Here is a 21,012-nt window from a genome sequence, read left to right as displayed (position 1 = left end):
CCGAAGGGCCTGTACTGCGCTGTAATGTTCTAATTCTAATTACCTTGCAGCTTTCCATCTCTTTGTATTCCATTTCTGAGAGATTTAAATTTGTTCCTTTTATACTTTCAGCTCATGAAGCAGGGTTGGTGAGGTTGCAGGTGGCTCGTGAGAACCTGTTCATTTCCAATTTGGTGCTGTTTGAATACAGAGCTCGTAATTCCATGGCTTTGCCCAGTTCCCAGCTGGACTGGCTGTCCCTGGACGGTAAGTGCAGGCTTCATTCCCAGCTGACCACAGGGGAACCTACTGTCCTAAAATAAAGAGTCAGATGGGCACTAAATGGAGCGTTCGATCACCAAGATAACACAGGGCAATGGGCTGAAATTGCTGGAACGTTCTGTGGCTCTGCCCCCGATACCAGCACTGGTGAGCACTCTGCTCGTGTGTGTGTGAGTGCGTGCGCGTGGAGCGGAGCACCCTTCCTATGTTGGGGTGGAGGAGGGGGTGAACACCCTGCCTGCGCGGTGTGGGGGGGGGGGGGGGTGGGTGTAAACCCTGCCTGCGCGGTGTGGGGGGGAGGTGGGCGTAAACCCCGCCTGCCCGGTGTGGGTGGGGGGGGGGGGGGCGGTGTAAACACCCTGCCTGCGCGGTGTGGGGGAATTGGGGGTAAACACCCTGCCTGCGCGATGTGGGGGAATTGGGGATAAACACCCTGCCTGCGCGGTGTGGGGGAATTGGGGGTAAACACCCTGCCTGCGCGGTGTGGGGGAATTGGGGGTAAACACCCTGCCTGCGCGGTGTGGGGGAATTGGGGATAAACACTCTGCCTGCGCATTGTGCAGCTGTACAGGCCACATGTTTATTCCCAGTTGTTTCCCCATACTTGCTAGCCTCAGTGCCCAGGAATAGAGAATGAAAACTAGGTTGGTTCCTGTTCCCAGTCATATTGAACTGTACTGGAGGGTGCCCATGTCCGGGTGCCCGCACCCGTGCGAGCCTCTGGCTTCACAGTGACGTGTCGTGTGGTTGAATAATTAGCTCCTATTTCCCAGCCTGGCTCTGTGCCTGTTTGGATGAGGTTCCAGAGGCTGACTCCCAGCTGCCAGTACCTGTGGAAATCCGCAAACACCACCTCGAGGACAGTTAGGGATGGGTAATAAATGCTGGCCTGGCCAGCGACACCCACATCCCATGAATGAATAAAAAAAATGACATCGAATTCTTTATATTGAACAGCACAGGAACAGGTCTTTGTCTTCACCTGGTTCATGCCTGTACCTAGATGAGCTCCTCCCAAAACTACTTCCAAAGTGAAGAGTGCTGTGCTTTCTCATGGTATGTAGAGTACTGTCACCATCTGCTGGCCTCAAGCACACACTGCACCATAGACAGGTTTCAGCACAAAAGGAGCCATTCAGCCCATTGTGCCAGTGCTCGCTCTCCCTTTCCCCCCCATAGCCCATCATAGGAGAAGGGGCAGGGCCTATGAGAAACAAATTCTGCTTGTGCAGTGATTTATTATAGCACAACATGTCGGGAATCCAGACCAAGCACTACCGGTATTTGTGAACCTCTGCACTATCCCTATAGCAGGTAGGGTGTAGATGATGCTGTTACTCACAAGAACTAGGAGCAGGAGTAAACCGTTTAGCCCATCGAGCCTGCTCTATCATTCAGTACGATTATGGCTGATCTTGGGCTTCAATTCCACTTTCCTGCCCGCTCCCCATATCCCTTGATTCCCTGCAACACCATATATGTATCTATCCCAGCCTTAAATATATTCATTGATGGAGAATCCACAACCCTCTGGGGGAGAGAATTCCAAAGATTCACAACCCTTTGAGTGAAGTAATTTCTCCTCATCTCAGTCCTGAATGATTGACCCTTTATCCTGAGACTGTGCCCCCGTGTTCTAGATTCCCTGACCAGTGGGAACAATCTCTCAGTGTCTACCCTATCAAACCCTTTCAGAATCTTGTATGTCTCAATTTACTCAGCCTCTCATCATAGGACAACCCCCTCATCCCAGGGACCAATTTAATAAACCTTCGCTGCACTGCCTCCAGTGCAAGTATATCCTTTCTTAAATGTGGAGACCAAAACTGCACACAGTATTCCAGGTGCAGTCTCACCAAAGCCCTGTACAATGTTAGTAAAACTTCTTTATTCCTGTACTCCAATCCCCTTGCAGTAAAGGCCAGCATGCCATTTGCTTTCCTAATACCCTGCTGTACCTGCATGTTCACTTTGTGCATTCCTTGTACGAGTACACCCAAGTCTCTCTGAACATCAACATTTACCAGTGCTTCACTTTATAAAAAAAAAAATTCTGCTTTTCTATTTTTGCGACCAAAGTGAACAACTTCACACTTTCCTACATTATACTCCATTTGCCATCTTGTTGCCCACTCACTTAACCTGTCTCTATCTCTTTGCAGCCTCTCTATGTCCTCCCTGCAGCTTACCTTTCCACCAAGCTTTGTATCATCACCAAACTTAGATCCATTACTCTCTGTCTCTTCATCCAAGTCATTAATATAGAGTGTAAGTAGCTGAGGCCCAAGCACTGATCCTTGCGGCACCCCACTATTCACTGGCTGTCAACTTGACAATGCCCTGTTTATGCCCCCACTCTGCTTCCTGTCTGGTAACCAATCCTCTGTCCACATTAATATATTACCCCCAACACCGTGAGCCCTTATCTTGCCTATTAATCTTTTATCTGGCACCTTATGTGGTACCTTTTGGAAATCCAAGTACACTACATCTACTGGTTCCCCTTTATTTAAGCAACTAGTTACATCCACAAAAAAACTCTAAATTTGCCAAACAGGATCTCAAAGAACAAAGAGCAGTACAGCACAGGAACAGGCCATTCGGCCCTCCAAGCCTGCGCCGATCTTGATGCCTGCCTAAACTAAAACCACCTGCACTTGCGGGGTCCGTATCCCTCTATTCCCATCCTATTCATGTATTTGTCAAGATGCCTCTTAAACGTCTTTATGGTACCTGCTTCCACCACCTCCCCCGGCAGCAAGTTCCAGGCTCTCACCACCCTCTGTGTAAAGAGAGGGTAAAACAATGCTGACCTTTTCTAATCATACTATGCTTTTCTAAGTGCTTTGTTAAGATTTCTTTAATAGTTTCCAGCATCTTCCCAATGACTTATGTTAGGCTAACTGGCCTGTAGTTACCTGTTTTCTCTCTACCTCCTTTCTTGAAAAGCAGTGTAATATTTGCAAATCACTAATCCCTCACTTTGCCAATCACATTATAGGATTGTACAGGTGATACAGCTTTTAGTAGAAAGTACCCTCTATCTCCTCTTGCAGGATGTGTGTTCGAGTTAAGTGCAGCGACATTTGTCTTGTTTGTGTCTTTAATCTTTTCATAACCTCACCCCTAAGCCTTCCCTTCCCAGCGTAAACATTCTCAATCATTGCAGCCTCTTAACTCAGGAGGCTGATCCCGGCCCAGCTTGTCACTGCAGCCTCCTGAGCCCCCTCTTTGGCCCAGTTCACTGCTGACGCCTTTATTATTTTGCTTCCCTCTTGTACCTGAGGTGCTCAACTCCAGGAGGGCAGGTGAGCGGCTGCCTTTGTAAATAACTGTTTTTATTTGTTCACTGAATGTGAACGTCACTGGCAACACCAGCATTCGTTGCCCGTTCCTAATTTCCTTTGAGAACTGCAGTACATTGGGCCTGCAATATAACTGGTGGGGGACTGGGTGGGAGGGGGGGATGCAGGGGGAATGGTGTCGCTCTGAGGAGATGGTGGGGTGTTATCTCTTCATAGCGTAATATGTCTAGGTGCAGGCTGGTCATTGGGCGCACTGGGGGTTGTCAACAGGTACAGGGAGGGTCCCTGGTTTATAGAAAGTACCTCCTGTGCCCTGGTGATGTGGGTGCCCGTGCTCCAGCGCGCACAGCTTGGCTGGAACAGGTGAGCTGTGCTCGGTTGTTGCATTGAGTGGGTCAGAGCTGAGCATGAGTCCAGAACTCAGTCTAAATCTAATCTGCCCTTTCACTAATCTGACTGCAGCCCTTTCATGATTGGCTTTTTGCATGTCTGAAGCCTTGCGTGATTGTGATATAAATACATTCTCCAAAGCAAAAGGATTATTCCTCCAGTAATTATTTAACAAGCACACAGCTGTCAGTTAACACAAATACATGCTGACATTGTTGGAACACTTTGCCCAGACAGTCTCCAGTTAAATCCCAGCTGCTCTGGTACTGCTCCAGACTCAGACACTACATAGGCTGCAGCACTGGCCTTACCTAGCCTCTGCTGAACCCTGGAGAGCACTGGTGAAGGCTCCTGTCTGAAGTTTTTAAGCAGCATTGAGGTTTGGAGATGTTCCTTTAAGTGAGAGCCTCACCACCTGGATAAAATGCTGTTCCCAGTTATCACACTTTGCAAGTTTGTGTATTAGATTTATTCCAGAGGTTACAATTAATTAGCACAAAATGCTTCTCACCCAACCCTCGCTCACTCGACCAGTGTCACGCCCTTTAACATATATTCCTGTTTTCTATCCCTCAGTCAGAACCTCAGTAATATTTCTGACTCTACCCTCTGACTTGTGAAATGTCCCAACAACTTGCTCTAGTGCAAGGAGTTACTGTTTCATGTCTCTTCTGCTATCACAGTCTGCTGCCTCTCTCTCTTCAAATACCCTGTCCTAATCCTTTCTGAATCCTCCTTGTGTTCAGATCAGGACTTGTCACGCTGCCTTCTGCTCCATCTCAGTCTTTGCCAAAGTCTCCAAACTGACACTCCTTCAGCCTCCCCTTCCTTCTACAGGCACCAGGCTTTTAGGTTACAAATTGGGGGTGCCCTGTGTGACTGGGCCTTTCCCCTGAGTTTTTAAGTTTAAGAATGAAGGGGGTGTTGGCATCAGAAATGTGGTGGAAGTAGAACTGAGGGAACAGTGATTACATCTTCCAGCCTTCCAGTACTGCCACAATAGCAAAGAAGCCCACCCAGGAGAGCAGTACAAGGGATCAAAGTTGATGCACTTTCCCTCTTGTACAAATCAGTGTTGTCTACTGTGTAAATTGATTGAAGAGAGAGAGAGCTATCACTGAACCAGGCTAGCTAGCCGTGTTGTGTGAAGTTCTGTCTGCCTGCGTGACCCCAACTGACCTGTGGTTCGTCACTTGAACTCCCCTTCCCCTCTGACCTCTCTATCATTGGCCTCGTACACTGTTCCAACTAGCTCACCACGAACTGCAAGATCAGATGGCATCTCCCTCCTCAGCAGCCAGTCACCCTCTGCTGTGAACATGGACAAGCTGAATCAAACCAGACCTGGCTGCCAGATTTTCCCTTTTCTCCCATTTTCCCAAATCTCCCCAGGCTCGACCCCTTTTTTGGCAGTTCTCATTGGCTTTCTGTCTTCAATATCTCAATGTTACTGTTCGTTTCTTAACTGAAACGACCAGTAACAACATTCCTTTCATCAGACCTCTCTTTGTTCAGTTTATAAATATTTTCCTCTCCCCTTTTTTCCACTTTTATGTTAATGTGTCTGTTGGCCTCTGATCTTGTGGATGCAAAGGGTTTGCAGCTAAACGATCCACCAGTCTGCTGACGTCTGAGATGCCTTGTGTGAGTTCCCAGCTTTTCTTTTTCTGCCCCTTGATGTAGCTTGAATCAGCTGGTGAATATCTACAATCTCAGGAAATCACCCAATAAAGTACCAGCTCAAGGGCATAGTCCTCAGTGATCAGTTTACAGAGATTTGAGGCAATCCCAGAGATGCTGCAGGTATTTACTGGGAAAGCTACATTAACAGCCAAATGTCACTTCCACATCCTGCACCCCTCTCTCTGCCTGAATCATGGAACCAATGCCTCAGGCCTGCTCCTCTCTGCATTGACTTGATTGGGTCAGTAGTGACCATATATCATTGTCCTCTGCACCAGAGAAAAGAAAAACTAGAATATCTCACTTCATTGGGATGTCCAAAACTCTTCACACTCAGTGAAGCACTTTTATTGTTTTTGAAGTGTAGTCAGGCCAGGATCTTGCCTATGACTGTTCCTCTCACTGCCTATACTCTCAGCCTTGGCCTGCCTGTGGAAATGGCCATGGGCTGCCCCCCAGCCCGACCGATCCACTCCGCTCCTCACTCTCTCCGTCTCATACTCACCACTCAGTAAAGCTCTTGGCCTGCCTGTGGAAATGGCCATGGGCTCAGTAAAGTACAGTCTATAACTGTGGGTATGAGCTCAGTAAGGTCCAGTCTATACCTGTGGGTATGAGCTCAGTAAGGTCCAGTCTATACCTGTGGGTATGGGCTCAGTAAGGTCCAGTCTATAACTGTGGGTATGGGCTCAGTAAGGTCCAGTCTATAACTGTGGGTATGGGCTCAGTAAGGTCCAGTCTATAACTGTGGGTATGGGCTCAGTAAGGTCCAGTCTATAACTGTGGGTATGGGCTCAGTAAGGTCCAGTCTATAACTGTGGGTATGGGCTCAGTAAGGTCCAGTCTATAACTGTGGGTATGGGCTCAGTAAAGTACAGTCTGTGCCTGTGGGTATGGGCTCAGTAAGGTCCAGTCTATACCTGTGGGTATGGGCTCAGTAAGGTCCAGTCTGTGCCTGTGGGTATGGGCTCAGTCAGGTCCAGTCTGTGCCTGTGGGTATGGGCTCAGTAAAGTACAGTCTGTGCCTGTGGGTATGGGCTCAGTAAGGTCCAGTCTGTGCCTGTGGGTATGGGCTCAGTAAAGTACAGTCTGTGCCTGTGGGTATGGGCTCAGTAAGGTCCAGTCTATAACTGTGGGTATGGGCTCAGTAAGGTCCAGTCTATAACTGTGGGTATGGGCTCAGTAAGGTCCAGTCTATAACTGTGGGTATGGGCTCAGTAAGGTCCAGTCTATAACTGTGGGTATGGGCTCAGTAAGGTCCAGTCTATAACTGTGGGTATGGGCTCAGTAAGGTCCAGTCTATAACTGTGGGTATGGGCTCAGTAAAGTACAGTCTGTGCCTGTGGGTATGGGCTCAGTAAGGTCCAGTCTATAACTGTGGGTATGGGCTCAGTAAGGTACAGTCTGTGCCTGTGGGTATGGGCTCAGTAAGGTCCAGTCTATAACTGTGGGTATGGGCTCAGTAAGGTCCAGTCTGTTTCTGTGGGTATGGGCTCAGTAAGGTCCAGTCTATAACTGTGGGTATGGGCTCAGTAAGGTACAGTCTGTGCCTGTGGGTATGGGCTCAGTAAGGTCCAGTCTATAACTGTGGGTATGGGCTCAGTAAGGTCCAGTCTATAACTGTGGGTATGGGCTCAGTAAGGTCCAGTCTATAACTGTGGGTATGGGCTCAGTAAGGTCCAGTCTATAACTGTGGGTATGGGCTCAGTAAGGTCCAGTCTATAACTGTGGGTATGGGCTCAGTAAGGTCCAGTCTATAACTGTGGGTATGGGCTCAGTAAGGTCCAGTCTATACCTGTGGGTATGGGCTCAGTAAGGTCCAGTCTGTGCCTGTGGGTATGGGCTCAGTAAGGTCCAGTCTATAACTGTGGGTATGGGCTCAGTAAGGTCCAGTCTATAACTGTGGGTATGGGCTCAGTAAGGTCCAGTCTATAACTGTGGGTATGGGCTCAGTAAGGTCCAGTCTGTGCCTGTGGGTATGGGCTCAGTAAGGTCCAGTCTGTCCCTGTGGGTATGGGCTCAGTAAGGTCCAGTCTGTGCCTGTGGGTATGGGCTCAGTAAGGTCCAGTCTATACCTGTGGGTATGGGCTCAGTAAGGTCCAGTCTGTGCCTGTGGGTATGGGCTCAGTAAGGTCCAGTCTGTCCCTGTGGGTATGGGCTCAGTAAGGTCCAGTCTATACCTGTGGGTATGGGCTCAGTAAGGTCCAGTCTATAACTGTGGGTATGGGCTCAGTAAGGTCCAGTCTATAACTGTGGGTATGGGCTCAGTCAGGTCCAGTCTATACCTGTGGGTATGGGCTCAGTAAGGTCCAGTCTGTGCCTGTGGGTATGGGCTCAGTAAGGTCCAGTCTATAACTGTGGGTATGGGCTCAGTAAGGTCCAGTCTGTGCCTGTGGGTATGGGCTCAGTAAGGTCCAGTCTGTCCCTGTGGGTATGGGCTCAGTAAGGTCCAGTCTGTGCCTGTGGGTATGGGCTCAGTAAGGTCCAGTCTATAACTGTGGGTATGGGCTCAGTAAGGTACAGTCTGTGCCTGTGGGTATGGGCTCAGTAAGGTCCAGTCTGTTTCTGTGGGTATGGGCTCAGTAAGGTCCAGTCTGTGCCTGTGGGTATGGGCTCAGTAAGGTCCAGTCTGTAACTGTGGGTATGGGCTCAGTAAGGTCCAGTCTGTGCCTGTGGGTATGGGCTCAGTAAGGTCCAGTCTGTAACTGTGGGTATGGGCTCAGTAAGGTCCAGTCTGTGCCTGTGGGTATGGGCTCAGTAAGGTCCAGTCTATAACTGTGGGTATGGGCTCAGTAAGGTCCAGTCTATACCTGTGGGTATGGGCTCAGTAAGGTCCAGTCTATACCTGTGGGTATGGGCTCAGTAAGGTCCAGTCTATACCTGTGGGTATGGGCTCAGTAAGGTCCAGTCTATAACTGTGGGTATGGGCTCAGTAAGGTCCAGTCTATAACTGTGGGTATGGGCTCAGTAAGGTCCAGTCTATAACTGTGGGTATGGGCTCAGTAAGGTCCAGTCTATACCTGTGGGTATGGGCTCAGTAAGGTCCAGTCTATACCTGTGGGTATGGGCTCAGTAAGGTCCAGTCTATAACTGTGGGTATGGGCTCAGTAAGGTCCAGTCTATAACTGTGGGTATGGGCTCAGTAAGGTCCAGTCTATAACTGTGGGTATGGGCTCAGTAAGGTCCAGTCTATACCTGTGGGTATGGGCTCAGTAAGGTCCAGTCTATACCTGTGGGTATGGGCTCAGTAAGGTCCAGTCTATACCTGTGGGTATGGGCTCAGTAAGGTCCAGTCTATAACTGTGGGTATGGGCTCAGTAAGGTCCAGTCTATAACTGTGGGTATGGGCTCAGTAAGGTCCAGTCTATACCTGTGGGTATGGGCTCAGTAAGGTCCAGTCTATAACTGTGGGTATGGGCTCAGTAAGGTCCAGTCTATACCTGTGGGTATGGGCTCAGTAAGGTCCAGTCTGTGCCTGTGGGTATGGGCTCAGTAAGGTCCAGTCTATAACTGTGGGTATGGGCTCAGTAAGGTCCAGTCTATACCTGTGGGTATGGGCTCAGTAAGGTCCAGTCTGTGCCTGTGGGTATGGGCTCAGTAAGGTCCAGTCTATAACTGTGGGTATGGGCTCAGTAAGGTCCAGTCTATACCTGTGGGTATGGGCTCAGTAAGGTCCAGTCTGTGCCTGTGGGTATGGGCTCAGTAAGGTCCAGTCTATAACTGTGGGTATGGGCTCAGTAAGGTCCAGTCTATAACTGTGGGTATGGGCTCAGTAAGGTCCAGTCTGTGCCTGTGGGTATGGGCTCAGTAAGGTCCAGTCTATAACTGTGGGTATGGGCTCAGTAAGGTCCAGTCTATAACTGTGGGTATGGGCTCAGTAAGGTCCAGTCTGTGCCTGTGGGTATGGGCTCAGTAAGGTCCAGTCTATAACTGTGGGTATGGGCTCAGTAAGGTCCAGTCTATACCTGTGGGTATGGGCTCAGTAAGGTCCAGTCTATAACTGTGGGTATGGGCTCAGTCAGGTCCAGTCTATACCTGTGGGTATGGGCTCAGTAAGGTCCAGTCTATAACTGTGGGTATGGGCTCAGTAAGGTCCAGTCTATAACTGTGGGTATGGGCTCAGTCAGGTCCAGTCTATAACTGTGGGTATGGGCTCAGTAAGGTCCAGTCTATACCTGTGGGTATGGGCTCAGTAAGGTCCAGTCTATAACTGTGGGTATGGGCTCAGTAAGGTCCAGTCTATAACTGTGGGTATGGGCTCAGTAAGGTCCAGTCTATAACTGTGGGTATGGGCTCAGTAAAGTCCAGTCTGTGCCTGTGGGTATGGGCTCAGTAAGGTCCAGTCTGTGCCTGTGGGTATGGGCTCAGTAAGGTCCAGTCTATAACTGTGGGTATGGGCTCAGTAAGGTCCAGTCTATACCTGTGGGTATGGGCTCAGTAAGGTCCAGTCTATAACTGTGGGTATGGGCTCAGTAAGGTCCAGTCTATACCTGTGGGTATGGGCTCAGTAAGGTCCAGTCTGTGCCTGTGGGTATGGGCTCAGTAAGGTCCAGTCTGTGCCTGTGGGTATGGGCTCAGTAAGGTCCAGTCTATAACTGTGGGTATGGGCTCAGTAAGGTCCAGTCTATAACTGTGGGTATGGGCTCAGTAAGGTCCAGTCTATAACTGTGGGTATGGGCTCAGTAAGGTCCAGTCTGTGCCTGTGGGTATGGGCTCAGTAAGGTCCAGTCTATACCTGTGGGTATGGGCTCAGTAAGGTCCAGTCTATACCTGTGGGTATGGGCTCAGTAAGGTCCAGTCTATAACTGTGGGTATGGGCTCAGTAAGGTCCAGTCTATAACTGTGGGTATGGGCTCAGTAAGGTCCAGTCTGTGCCTGTGGGTATGGGCTCAGTAAGGTCCAGTCTATAACTGTGGGTATGGGCTCAGTAAGGTCCAGTCTATAACTGTGGGTATGGGCTCAGTAAGGTCCAGTCTATACCTGTGGGTATGGGCTCAGTAAGGTCCAGTCTATAACTGTGGGTATGGGCTCAGTAAGGTCCAGTCTATAACTGTGGGTATGGGCTCAGTAAGGTCCAGTCTATAACTGTGGGTATGGGCTCAGTAAGGTCCAGTCTATAACTGTGGGTATGGGCTCAGTAAGGTCCAGTCTATAACTGTGGGTATGGGCTCAGTAAGGTCCAGTCTATAACTGTGGGTATGGGCTCAGTAAGGTCCAGTCTGTGCCTGTGGGTATGGGCTCAGTAAGGTCCAGTCTATAACTGTGGGTATGGGCTCAGTAAGGTCCAGTCTATAACTGTGGGTATGGGCTCAGTAAGGTCCAGTCTATAACTGTGGGTATGGGCTCAGTAAGGTCCAGTCTATAACTGTGGGTATGGGCTCAGTAAGGTCCAGTCTATACCTGTGGGTATGGGCTCAGTAAGGTCCAGTCTATAACTGTGGGTATGGGCTCAGTAAGGTCCAGTCTATAACTGTGGGTATGGGCTCAGTAAGGTCCAGTCTATAACTGTGGGTATGGGCTCAGTAAGGTCCAGTCTATAACTGTGGGTATGGGCTCAGTAAGGTCCAGTCTATACCTGTGGGTATGGGCTCAGTAAGGTCCAGTCTATAACTGTGGGTATGGGCTCAGTAAGGTCCAGTCTATAACTGTGGGTATGGGCTCAGTAAGGTCCAGTCTGTGCCTGTGGGTATGGGCTCAGTAAAGTCCAGTCTATAACTGTGGGTATGGGCTCAGTCAGGTCCAGTCTATACCTGTGGGTATGGGCTCAGTAAGGTCCAGTCTATACCTGTGGGTATGGGCTCAGTAAGGTCCAGTCTATAACTGTGGGTATGGGCTCAGTAAGGTCCAGTCTGTGCCTGTGGGTATGGGCTCAGTAAGGTCCAGTCTATACCTGTGGGTATGGGCTCAGTAAGGTCCAGTCTATAACTGTGGGTATGGGCTCAGTCAGGTCCAGTCTATACCTGTGGGTATGGGCTCAGTAAGGTCCAGTCTATAACTGTGGGTATGGGCTCAGTAAGGTCCAGTCTATACCTGTGGGTATGGGCTCAGTAAGGTCCAGTCTATAACTGTGGGTATGGGCTCAGTCAGGTCCAGTCTATACCTGTGGGTATGGGCTCAGTAAGGTCCAGTCTATAACTGTGGGTATGGGCTCAGTAAGGTCCAGTCTATAACTGTGGGTATGGGCTCAGTAAGGTCCAGTCTATAACTGTGGGTATGGGCTCAGTAAGGTCCAGTCTATAACTGTGGGTATGGGCTCAGTAAGGTCCAGTCTATAACTGTGGGTATGGGCTCAGTAAGGTCCTGTCTATAACTGTGGGTATGGGCTCAGTCAGGTCCAGTCTATACCTGTGGGTATGGGCTCAGTCAGGTCCAGTCTATACCTGTGGGTATGGGCTCAGTAAGGTCCAGTCTATAACTGTGGGTATGGGCTCAGTAAGGTCCAGTCTATAACTGTGGGTATGGGCTCAGTAAGGTCCAGTCTATAACTGTGGGTATGGGCTCAGTAAGGTCCAGTCTATAACTGTGGGTATGGGCTCAGTAAAGTACAGTCTGTCCCTGTGGGTATGGGCTCAGTAAGGTCCAGTCTATACCTGTGGGTATGGGCTCAGTAAGGTCCAGTCTATAACTGTGGGTATGGGCTCAGTAAGGTCCAGTCTATAACTGTGGGTATGGGCTCAGTAAGGTCCAGTCTATAACTGTGGGTATGGGCTCAGTAAGGTCCAGTCTATACCTGTGGGTATGGGCTCAGTAAGGTCCAGTCTATAACTGTGGGTATGGGCTCAGTAAGGTCCAGTCTATAACTGTGGGTATGGGCTCAGTAAGGTCCAGTCTATACCTGTGGGTATGGGCTCAGTAAGGTCCAGTCTATAACTGTGGGTATGGGCTCAGTAAGGTCCAGTCTATAACTGTGGGTATGGGCTCAGTAAGGTCCAGTCTATACCTGTGGGTATGGGCTCAGTAAGGTCCAGTCTATACCTGTGGGTATGGGCTCAGTAAGGTCCAGTCTATAACTGTGGGTATGGGCTCAGTAAGGTCCAGTCTATAACTGTGGGTATGGGCTCAGTAAGGTCCAGTCTATAACTGTGGGTATGGGCTCAGTAAGGTACAGTCTGTGCCTGTGGGTATGGGCTCAGTAAGGTCCAGTCTATAACTGTGGGTATGGGCTCAGTAAGGTCCAGTCTATAACTGTGGGTATGGGCTCAGTAAAGTACAGTCTATACCTGTGGGTATGGGCTCAGTAAGGTCCAGTCTATAACTGTGGGTATGGGCTCAGTAAGGTCCAGTCTATAACTGTGGGTATGGGCTCAGTAAGGTCCAGTCTATAACTGTGGGTATGGGCTCAGTAAGGTCCAGTCTGTGCCTGTGGGTATGGGCTCAGTAAGGTCCAGTCTGTGCCTGTGGGTATGGGCTCAGTAAGGTACAGTCTATACCTGTGGGTCTGGGCTCAGTAAGGTCCAGTCTGTGCCTGTGGGTATGGGCTCAGTAAGGTACAGTCTGTGCCTGTGGGTATGGGCTCAGTAAGGTACAGTCTGTTTCTGTGGGTATGGGGTCAGTAAGGTACAGTCTATACCTGTGGAACCTGTAGCCCGTGACTGGTTCAGGAAAGTACAGGTAAAATGTGACCTGAAGAAAAATGTGGGGTCGGGGGAGGTGATTGACAAAGAGGCAAAGAACCAGTGCATCACGTGACTAAAAGTGGATTTAACATTCAGGAAATCGACTGGTCTGTGCGTGGGAATGTTTGATGATGGCCATGGTTTGGTTTGTATTCAGGTGAGGCACTCTGGCCCTTATATGTTCTATTTAAAGGTTACAGAGCTTAGAATAGAATTCTAATGTCTGCCATTGAATAGCTGCCTTGTGAGAACAAAGCATTGTTTTGCAATGTTTAATCCTGGGCTGATGGAACTTGGTATAAACATGCCTGGGAGCTCATTACCAGGCAGGCAGTTTCTTTATTTAGGCTCCTGTTGACATCTCTTTTATCAGAGTTTAGTCTGCTGCTGTTGCCATGTGCCTGTCTCTCCGAGTACGTGCTTCATTCTGGCCTGTGCAACCAATTTAAAATCCAAACCGTTTGATTTGTTTGTTTTCTTGCCTCTCATCTGAAAGTGTTGGGATTTCTGGGGCCGATGTTTCCCTCACACGTGAACTGGCTCTGGCTACCCTTCAGTATCTCGAACCCAATCTGTTGTTTGTCATCTCTGAGCATCAGCAGTGATTCTCAGAGTGCTATTTGACTGTGGAGGCATCACAGCCAACTCTTATCCTCTCTTTTGCTGCAACCAGACCCATTGGCTACCATTCAGGAGCTGGGGGAGTGGGCTGAGATCCCCCTTCCATCAACCAGTGGTACTGAGGCCCATTTCAGCCTGTGACTAACACACCCTCACCCAGGCTGGGACTGAGGGCTCAGTCAGGACAATTCAGACATCCACTGCCTTCAAATGGACGATTGAGGATAGTTGTTTGGATGTTCTTTTGCAAAGTTGAGCTTACCAATATGCCTCACGACAACAGTCAGAAACCCCTTGTCTGTATCACATATTAACGCCAGTGCTGTTGCACCCTCCAGGGTTGAAAACTGTTACTGATTGAGGTGACTATCAGCTTCAATTAGGTATGGCACTCTGTTACCCTTACTCCGTGTTTTTACAACATGCCTTTTGTCGCCCACAGATGTGTCTGACTCTTTATTGAACCAACTGCCTCTCTTATCCTACCCTCACTGGGATCCAGCAGTAAAACTTGCAAAAATGTTTCTGTGTGTGTGTGTGTGTGTGTGTGTGTGTGTGTACGTACAGTGTTTTATATATAGTCTGTATTCTGCACTGTGTGCGTGTGTGAGTGAGGGGAAGGGCAGTGTTTTGTATATAGTCTGTATTCTGCACTGTGTGTGTGTGAGTGAGGGGAAGGGCAGTGTTTTGTATATAGTCTGTATTCTGCACTGTGTGCGTGCACGCGCAGGGGATGGCAGTGTTCTGTATATAGTCTCTTCATATAGTCTGTATTCTGCATTGTGCGTGTGTGAGCGAGGGGAAGGGCAGTGTTCTTTATATAGTCTGTATTCTGCACAGTGTGTGTGAGTGAGGAGAAGGGCAGTGTTCTGTATATAGTTTGTATTCTGCATTGTGCGTGTGTGAACGATGGGACGGGCAGTGTTCTGTATCTAGTCTGTATTCTGCACAGTGCGTGTGAGAGTGAGGGGATGGGCTGTGTTCTGTATATAGTCTGTATTCTGGAGCCTGTTTAAAGCGACACGAGCGAAGAATTTCCCCACTATGCTGAGCAGGGAGATTCCACGGTAGTTGTTGCAGTCACCGCGGTCACCCTTGTTCTTATAGAGGGTGATGATATTGGCATCGCGCATGTCCTGTGGTACTGCTCCCTTGTCCCAGCACAGGCAAAGCAGTTCATGTAGTGCTGAGAGTATAGCAGGCTTGGCACTCTTGATTATTTCAGGGGTAATGCGGTCCTTCCCAGGGGCTTTTCCGCTGGCTAGAGAATCAATAGCATCGCTGAGTTCCGATTTTGTTGGCTGTATGTCCAGCTCATCCATGACTGGCAGAGACTGGGCTGCATTGAGGGCGGTCTCGGTGACAACATTCTCCCTGGAGTACAGTTCTAGGTAGTGTTCCACCCAGCGGTCCATTTGCTTGCGTTGGTCAGTGATTGTGTCCCCTGATTTAGATTTGAGGGGGTCAATCTTCTTGATCGTTGGCCCAAAAGCTCTCAATGCCATCATACATTCCTCAGATATTTCCTGTGTCAGAGGCCAGATGAATATGACTGCATAGTCTGTATTCTGCACAGTGCGTGTGTGAGCGAGGGGACGGGCTGTGTTCTGTATATAGTCTGTATTCTGCACAGTGCGTGTGTGAGCGAGGGGACGGGCTGTGTTCTGTATATAGTCTGTATTCTGCACAGTGCGTGTGTGAGCGAGGGGACGGGCTGTGTTCTGTATATAGTCTGTATTCTGCACAGTGTGTGTGAGAGCGAGGGAACGGGCAGTGTTCTGTATATAGTCTGTATTCTGCACAGTGTGTGTGAGAGCGAGGGAACGGGCAGTGTTCTGTATATAGTCTGTATTCTGCACAGTGTGTGTGAGAGCGAGGGGACGGGCAGTGTTCTGTATATAGTCTGTATTCTGCACAGTGCGTGTGTGAGCGAGGGGACGGGCAGTGTTCTGTATATAGTCTGTATTTTGCACAGTGCGTGTGTGAGCGAGGGGACGGGCAGTGTTCTTCATATAGTCTGTATTCTGCACAGTGTGTGAGCGAGGGGACGGGCAGTGTTCTGTATATAGTCTGTATTCTGCACAGTGCGTGTGTGAGCGAGGGGATGGGCAGTGTTCTGTATATAGTCTGTATTCTGCACAGTGTGTGAGCGAGGGGAAGGGCAGTGTTCTGGAAATAGTCTGTATTCTGCACAGTGTGTGTGTGAGCGAGGGGACGGGCAGTGTTCTGTATATAGTCTGTATTCTGCACAGTGTGAGCAAGGGGAAGGGCAGTGTTCTGGAAATAGTCTGTATTCTGCACAGTGCGTGTGTGAGCGAGGGGACGGGCAGTGTTCTGTATATAGTCTGTATTCTGCACAGTGTGTGAGCGAGGGGACGGGCAGTGTTCTTCATATAGTCTGTATTCTGCACAGTGTGTGAGCGAGGGGAAGAGCAGTGTTCTGTATATAGTCTGTATTCTGCACAGTGTGTGTGTGAGCGAGGGGACGGGCTGTGTTCTGTATATAGTCTGTATTCTGCACAGTGTGTGTGTGAGCGAGGGGACGGGCTGTGTTCTGTATATAGTCTGTATTCTGCACAGTGTGTGTGTGAGCGAGGGGACGGGCAGTGTTCTGTATATAGTCTGTATTCTGCACAGTGTGTGAGCAAGGGGAAGGGCAGTGTTCTGGAAATAGTCTGTATTCTGCACAGTGTGTGTGTGAGCGAGGGGACGGGCAGTGTTCTGTATATAGTCTGTATTCTGCACAGTGTGTGTGTGTGAGCGAGGGGACGGGCAGTGTTTTGTATATAGTCTGTATTCTGCACAGTGTGTGTGTGTGAGCGAGGGGACGGGTAGTGTTCTGTATCTAGTCTGTATTCTGCACAGTGTGTGTGTGAGCGAGGGGACGGGCTGTGTTCTGTATATAGTCTGTATTCTGCACAGTGTGTGAGCGAGGGGAAGGGCAGTGTTCTGTATCTAGTCTGTATTCTGCACAGTGTGTGTGTGAGCGAGGGGACGGGCTGTGTTCTGTATATAGTCTGTATTCTGCACAGTGTGTGAGCGAGGGGAAGGGCAGTGTTCTGGAAATAGTCTGTATTCTGCACAGTGCGTGTGTGAGCGAGGGGACGGGCTGTGTTCTGTATATAGTCTGTATTCTGCACAGTGTGTGTGTGAGCGAGGGGACGGGCAGTGTTCTGTATATAGTCTGTATTCTGCACAGTGTGTGAGCAAGGGGAAGGGCAGTGTTCTGTATATAGTCTGTATTCTGCACAGTGTGTGTGTGAGCGAGGGGACGGGCAGTGTTCTTCATATAGTCTGTATTCTGCACTGTGTGTGTGAGCGAGGGGACGGGCAGTGTTCTGTATCTAGTCTGTATTCTGCACAGTGTGTGTGAGCGAGGGGAAGAGCAGTGTTCTGTATATAGTCTGTATTCTGCACAGTGTGTGTGAGCGAGGGGACGGGCTGTGTTCTGTATATAGTCTGTATTCTGCACAGTGTGAGCGAGGGGACGGGCTGTGTTCTGTATATAGTCTGTATTCTGCACAGTGTGTGAGCAAGGGGAAGGGCAGTGTTCTGTAAATAGTCTGTATTCTGCACAGTGCGTGTGTGAGCGAGTGGACGGGCTGTGTTCTGTATATAGTCTGTATTCTGCACAGTGTGTGTGTGAGTGAGGGGAAGGGCAGTGTTCTGTATATAGTCTGTATTCTGCACAGTGTGTGTGTGAGCGAGGGGACGGGCAGTGTTCTGTATATAGTCTGTACTCTGCACAGTGTGTGTGTGAGCGAGGGGACGGGCAGTGTTCTGTATCTAGTCTGTATTCTGCACAGTGTGTGTGTGAGCGAGGGGACGGGCTGTGTTCTGTATCTAGTCTGTATTCTGCACAGTGTGTGTGTGAGCGAGGGGACGGGCAGTGTTCTGTATATAGTCTGTATTCTGCACAGTGTGTGTGTGAGCGAGGGGACGGGCAGTGTTCTGGAAATAGTCTGTATTCTGCACAGTGCGTGTGTGAGCGAGGGGACGGGCTGTGTTCTGTATATAGTCTGTATTCTGCACAGTGTGTGTGTGAGCGAGGGGACGGGCAGTGTTCTGTATATAGTCTGTATTCTGCACAGTGTGTGAGCAAGGGGAAGGGCAGTGTTCTGTATATAGTCTGTATTCTGCACAGTGCGTGTGTGAGCGAGGGGACGGGCAGTGTTCTGTATCTAGTCTGTATTCTGCACAGTGTGTGTGTGAGCGAGGGGACGGGCAGTGTTCTTCATATAGTCTGTATTCTGCACTGTGTGTGTGAGCGAGGGGACGGGCAGTGTTCTGTATCTAGTCTGTATTCTGCACAGTGTGAGCGAGGGGACGGGCTGTGTTCTGTATATAGTCTGTATTCTGCACAGTGTGTGAGCAAGGGGAAGGGCAGTGTTCTGGAAATAGTCTGTATTCTGCACAGTGTGTGAGCGAGGGGAAGAGCAGTGTTCTGTATATAGTCTGTATTCTGCACAGTGTGTGTGTGAGCGAGGGGACGGGCAGTGTTCTGTATATAGTCTGTACTCTGCACAGTGTGTGTGTGAGCGAGGGGACGGGCAGTGTTCTGTATCTAGTCTGTATTCTGCACAGTGTGTGTGTGAGCGAGGGGACGGGCTGTGTTCTGTATCTAGTCTGTATTCTGCACAGTGTGTGTGTGAGCGAGGGGACGGGCAGTGTTCTGTATATAGTCTGTATTCTGCACAGTGTGTGTGTGAGCGAGGGGACGGGCAGTGTTTTGTATATAGTCTGTATTCTGCACAGTGTGTGTGTGTGAGCGAGGGGACGGGTAGTGTTCTGTATCTAGTCTGTATTCTGCACAGTGTGTGTGTGAGCGAGGGGACGGGCTGTGTTCTGTATATAGTCTGTATTCTGCACAGTGTGTGAGCGAGGGGAAGGGCAGTGTTCTGTATCTAGTCTGTATTCTGCACAGTGTGTGTGTGAGCGAGGGGACGGGCAGTGTTCTGTATATAGTCTGTATTCTGCACAGTGTGTGAGCAAGGGGAAGGGCAGTGTTCTGTATATAGTCTGTATTCTGCACAGTGCGTGTGTGAGCGAGGGGACGGGCAGTGTTCTGTATCTAGTCTGTATTCTGCACAGTGTGTGTGTGAGCGAGGGGACGGGCAGTGTTCTTCATATAGTCTGTATTCTGCACTGTGTGTGTGAGCGAGGGGACGGGCAGTGTTCTGTATCTAGTCTGTATTCTGCACAGTGTGTGTGAGCGAGGGGAAGAGCAGTGTTCTGTATATAGTCTGTATTCTGCACAGTGTGTGTGTGTGAACGAGGGGACGGGCAGTGTTTTGTATATAGTCTGTATTCTGCACAGTGTGTGTGTGAGCGAGGGGACGGGCTGTGTTCTGTATATAGTCTGTATTCTGCACAGTGTGTGTGTGTGTGAGCGAGGGGAAGAGCAGTGTTCTGTATACAGTCTGTATTCTGCACAGTGTGTGTGTGAGCGAGGGGACGGGCAGTGTTCTGTTTCTAGTCTGTATTCTGCACAGTGTGTGTGTGAACGAGGGGAAGAGCAGTGTTCTGTATATTGTCTGTATTCTGCACAGTGTGTGTGTGAACGAGGGGAAGAGCAGTGTTCTGTTTCTAGTCTGTATTCTGCACAGTGTGTGTGTGAACGAGGGGAAGAGCAGTGTTCTGTATATAGTCTGTATTCTGCACAGTGTGTGTGTGAGCGAGGAGAAGGGCTGTGTTCTGTATATAGTCTGTATTCTGCACAGTGTGTGTGTGAGTGAGGGGACGGGCAATGTTCTGTATATAGTCTGTATTCTGCACAGTGTGTGTGAGCGAGGGGACGGGCTGTGTTCTGTATATAGTCTGTATTCTGCACAGTGTGTGTGAGCGAGGGGACGGGCAGTGTTCTGTATATAGTCTGTATTCTGCACAGTGCGTGTGAGCGAGGGGACGGGCAGTGTTCTGTATATAGTCTGTATTCTGCACAGTGTGTGTGAGCGAGGGGACGGGCAGTGTTCTGTATATAGTCTGTATTCTGCACAGTGTGTGTGTGAGCGAGGAGAAGAGCAGTGTTCTGTATATAGTCTGTATTCTGCACAGTGTGTGTGTGAGCGAGGGGACGGGCTGTGTTCTGTATATAGTCTGTATTCTGCACAGTGTGTGTGTGAGCGAGGGGACGGGCAGTGTTCTGTATATAGTCTGTATTCTGCACAGTGTGTGAGCAAGGGGAAGGGCAGTGTTCTGGAAATAGTCTGTATTCTGCACAGTGCGTGTGTGAGCGAGGGGACGGGCAGTGTTCTTCATATAGTCTGTATTCTGCACAGTGTGTGAGCGAGGGGACGGGCAGTGTTCTGTATATAGTCTGTATTCTGCACAGTGTGTGAGCAAGGGGAAGGGCAGTGTTCTGGAAATAGTCTGTATTCTGCACAGTGCGTGTGTGAGCGAGGGGACGGGCAGTGTTCTTCATATAGTCTGTATTCTGCACAGTGTGTGAGCGAGGGGAAGAGCAGTGTTCTGTATATAGTCTGTATTCTGCACAGTGTGTGTGTGAGCGAGGGGACGGGCAGTGTTCTGTATATAGTCTGTATTCTGCACAGTGCGTGTGTGAGCGAGGGGACGGGCAGTGTTCTGTATATAGTCTGTATTCTGCACAGTGTGTGAGCGAGGGGACGGGCTGTGTTCTGTATCTAGTCTGTATTCTGCACAGTGTGTGTGTGAGCGAGGGGAAGGGCAGTGTTCTGTATATAGTCTGTATTCTGCACAGTGCGTGTGTGAGTGAGGGGACGGGCAGTGTTCTGTATATAGTCTGTATTCTGCACAGTGTGTGTGTGAGCGAGGGGAAGGGCAGTGTTCTGTATATAGTCTGTATTCTGCACAGTGCGTGTGTGAGCGAGGGGACGGGCAGTGTTCTGTATATAGTCTGTATTCTGCACAGTGTGTGTGTGAGCGAGGGGACGGGCAGTGTTCTGTATCTAGTCTGTATTCTGCACAGTGTGTGTGAGAGCGAGGGGAAGGGCAGTGTTCTGTATATAGTCTGTATTCTGCACAGTGCGTGTGTGAGCGAGGGGACGGGCAGTGTTCTGTATCTAGTCTGTATTCTGCACAGTGTGTGTGTGAGCGAGGGGACGGGCAGTGTTCTTCATATAGTCTGTATTCTGCACTGTGTGTGTGAGCGAGGGGAC

The 21,012-nt window shown here is 49.6% G+C and overlaps 1 protein-coding gene across 4 annotated transcripts in view; it reads left to right on the top strand.

Moving 5' to 3' along the window:
• LOC137357386 (calmodulin-binding transcription activator 2-like) overlaps nucleotides 1-21,012 on the top strand; it is a 118,121-nt gene that overhangs the window by 43,796 nt on the left and 53,313 nt on the right. For all 4 annotated transcript variants that reach the window (XM_068023691.1, XM_068023690.1, XM_068023689.1 and 1 more), the window contains one exon: nucleotides 112-246. In XM_068023691.1, coding sequence (XP_067879792.1) covers nucleotides 112-246 — 135 coding nt within the window. The remainder of the gene's footprint in view (nucleotides 1-111; nucleotides 247-21,012) is intronic.

The sequence above is a fragment of the Heterodontus francisci genome, chromosome 48, assembly GCF_036365525.1.
Source record: "Heterodontus francisci isolate sHetFra1 chromosome 48, sHetFra1.hap1, whole genome shotgun sequence".
Taxonomy (NCBI): domain Eukaryota; kingdom Metazoa; phylum Chordata; class Chondrichthyes; order Heterodontiformes; family Heterodontidae; genus Heterodontus; species Heterodontus francisci.
The sequence above is the reverse complement of the archived record's forward strand: the minus strand, read 5'-3'. Positions and strand labels throughout refer to the sequence as shown.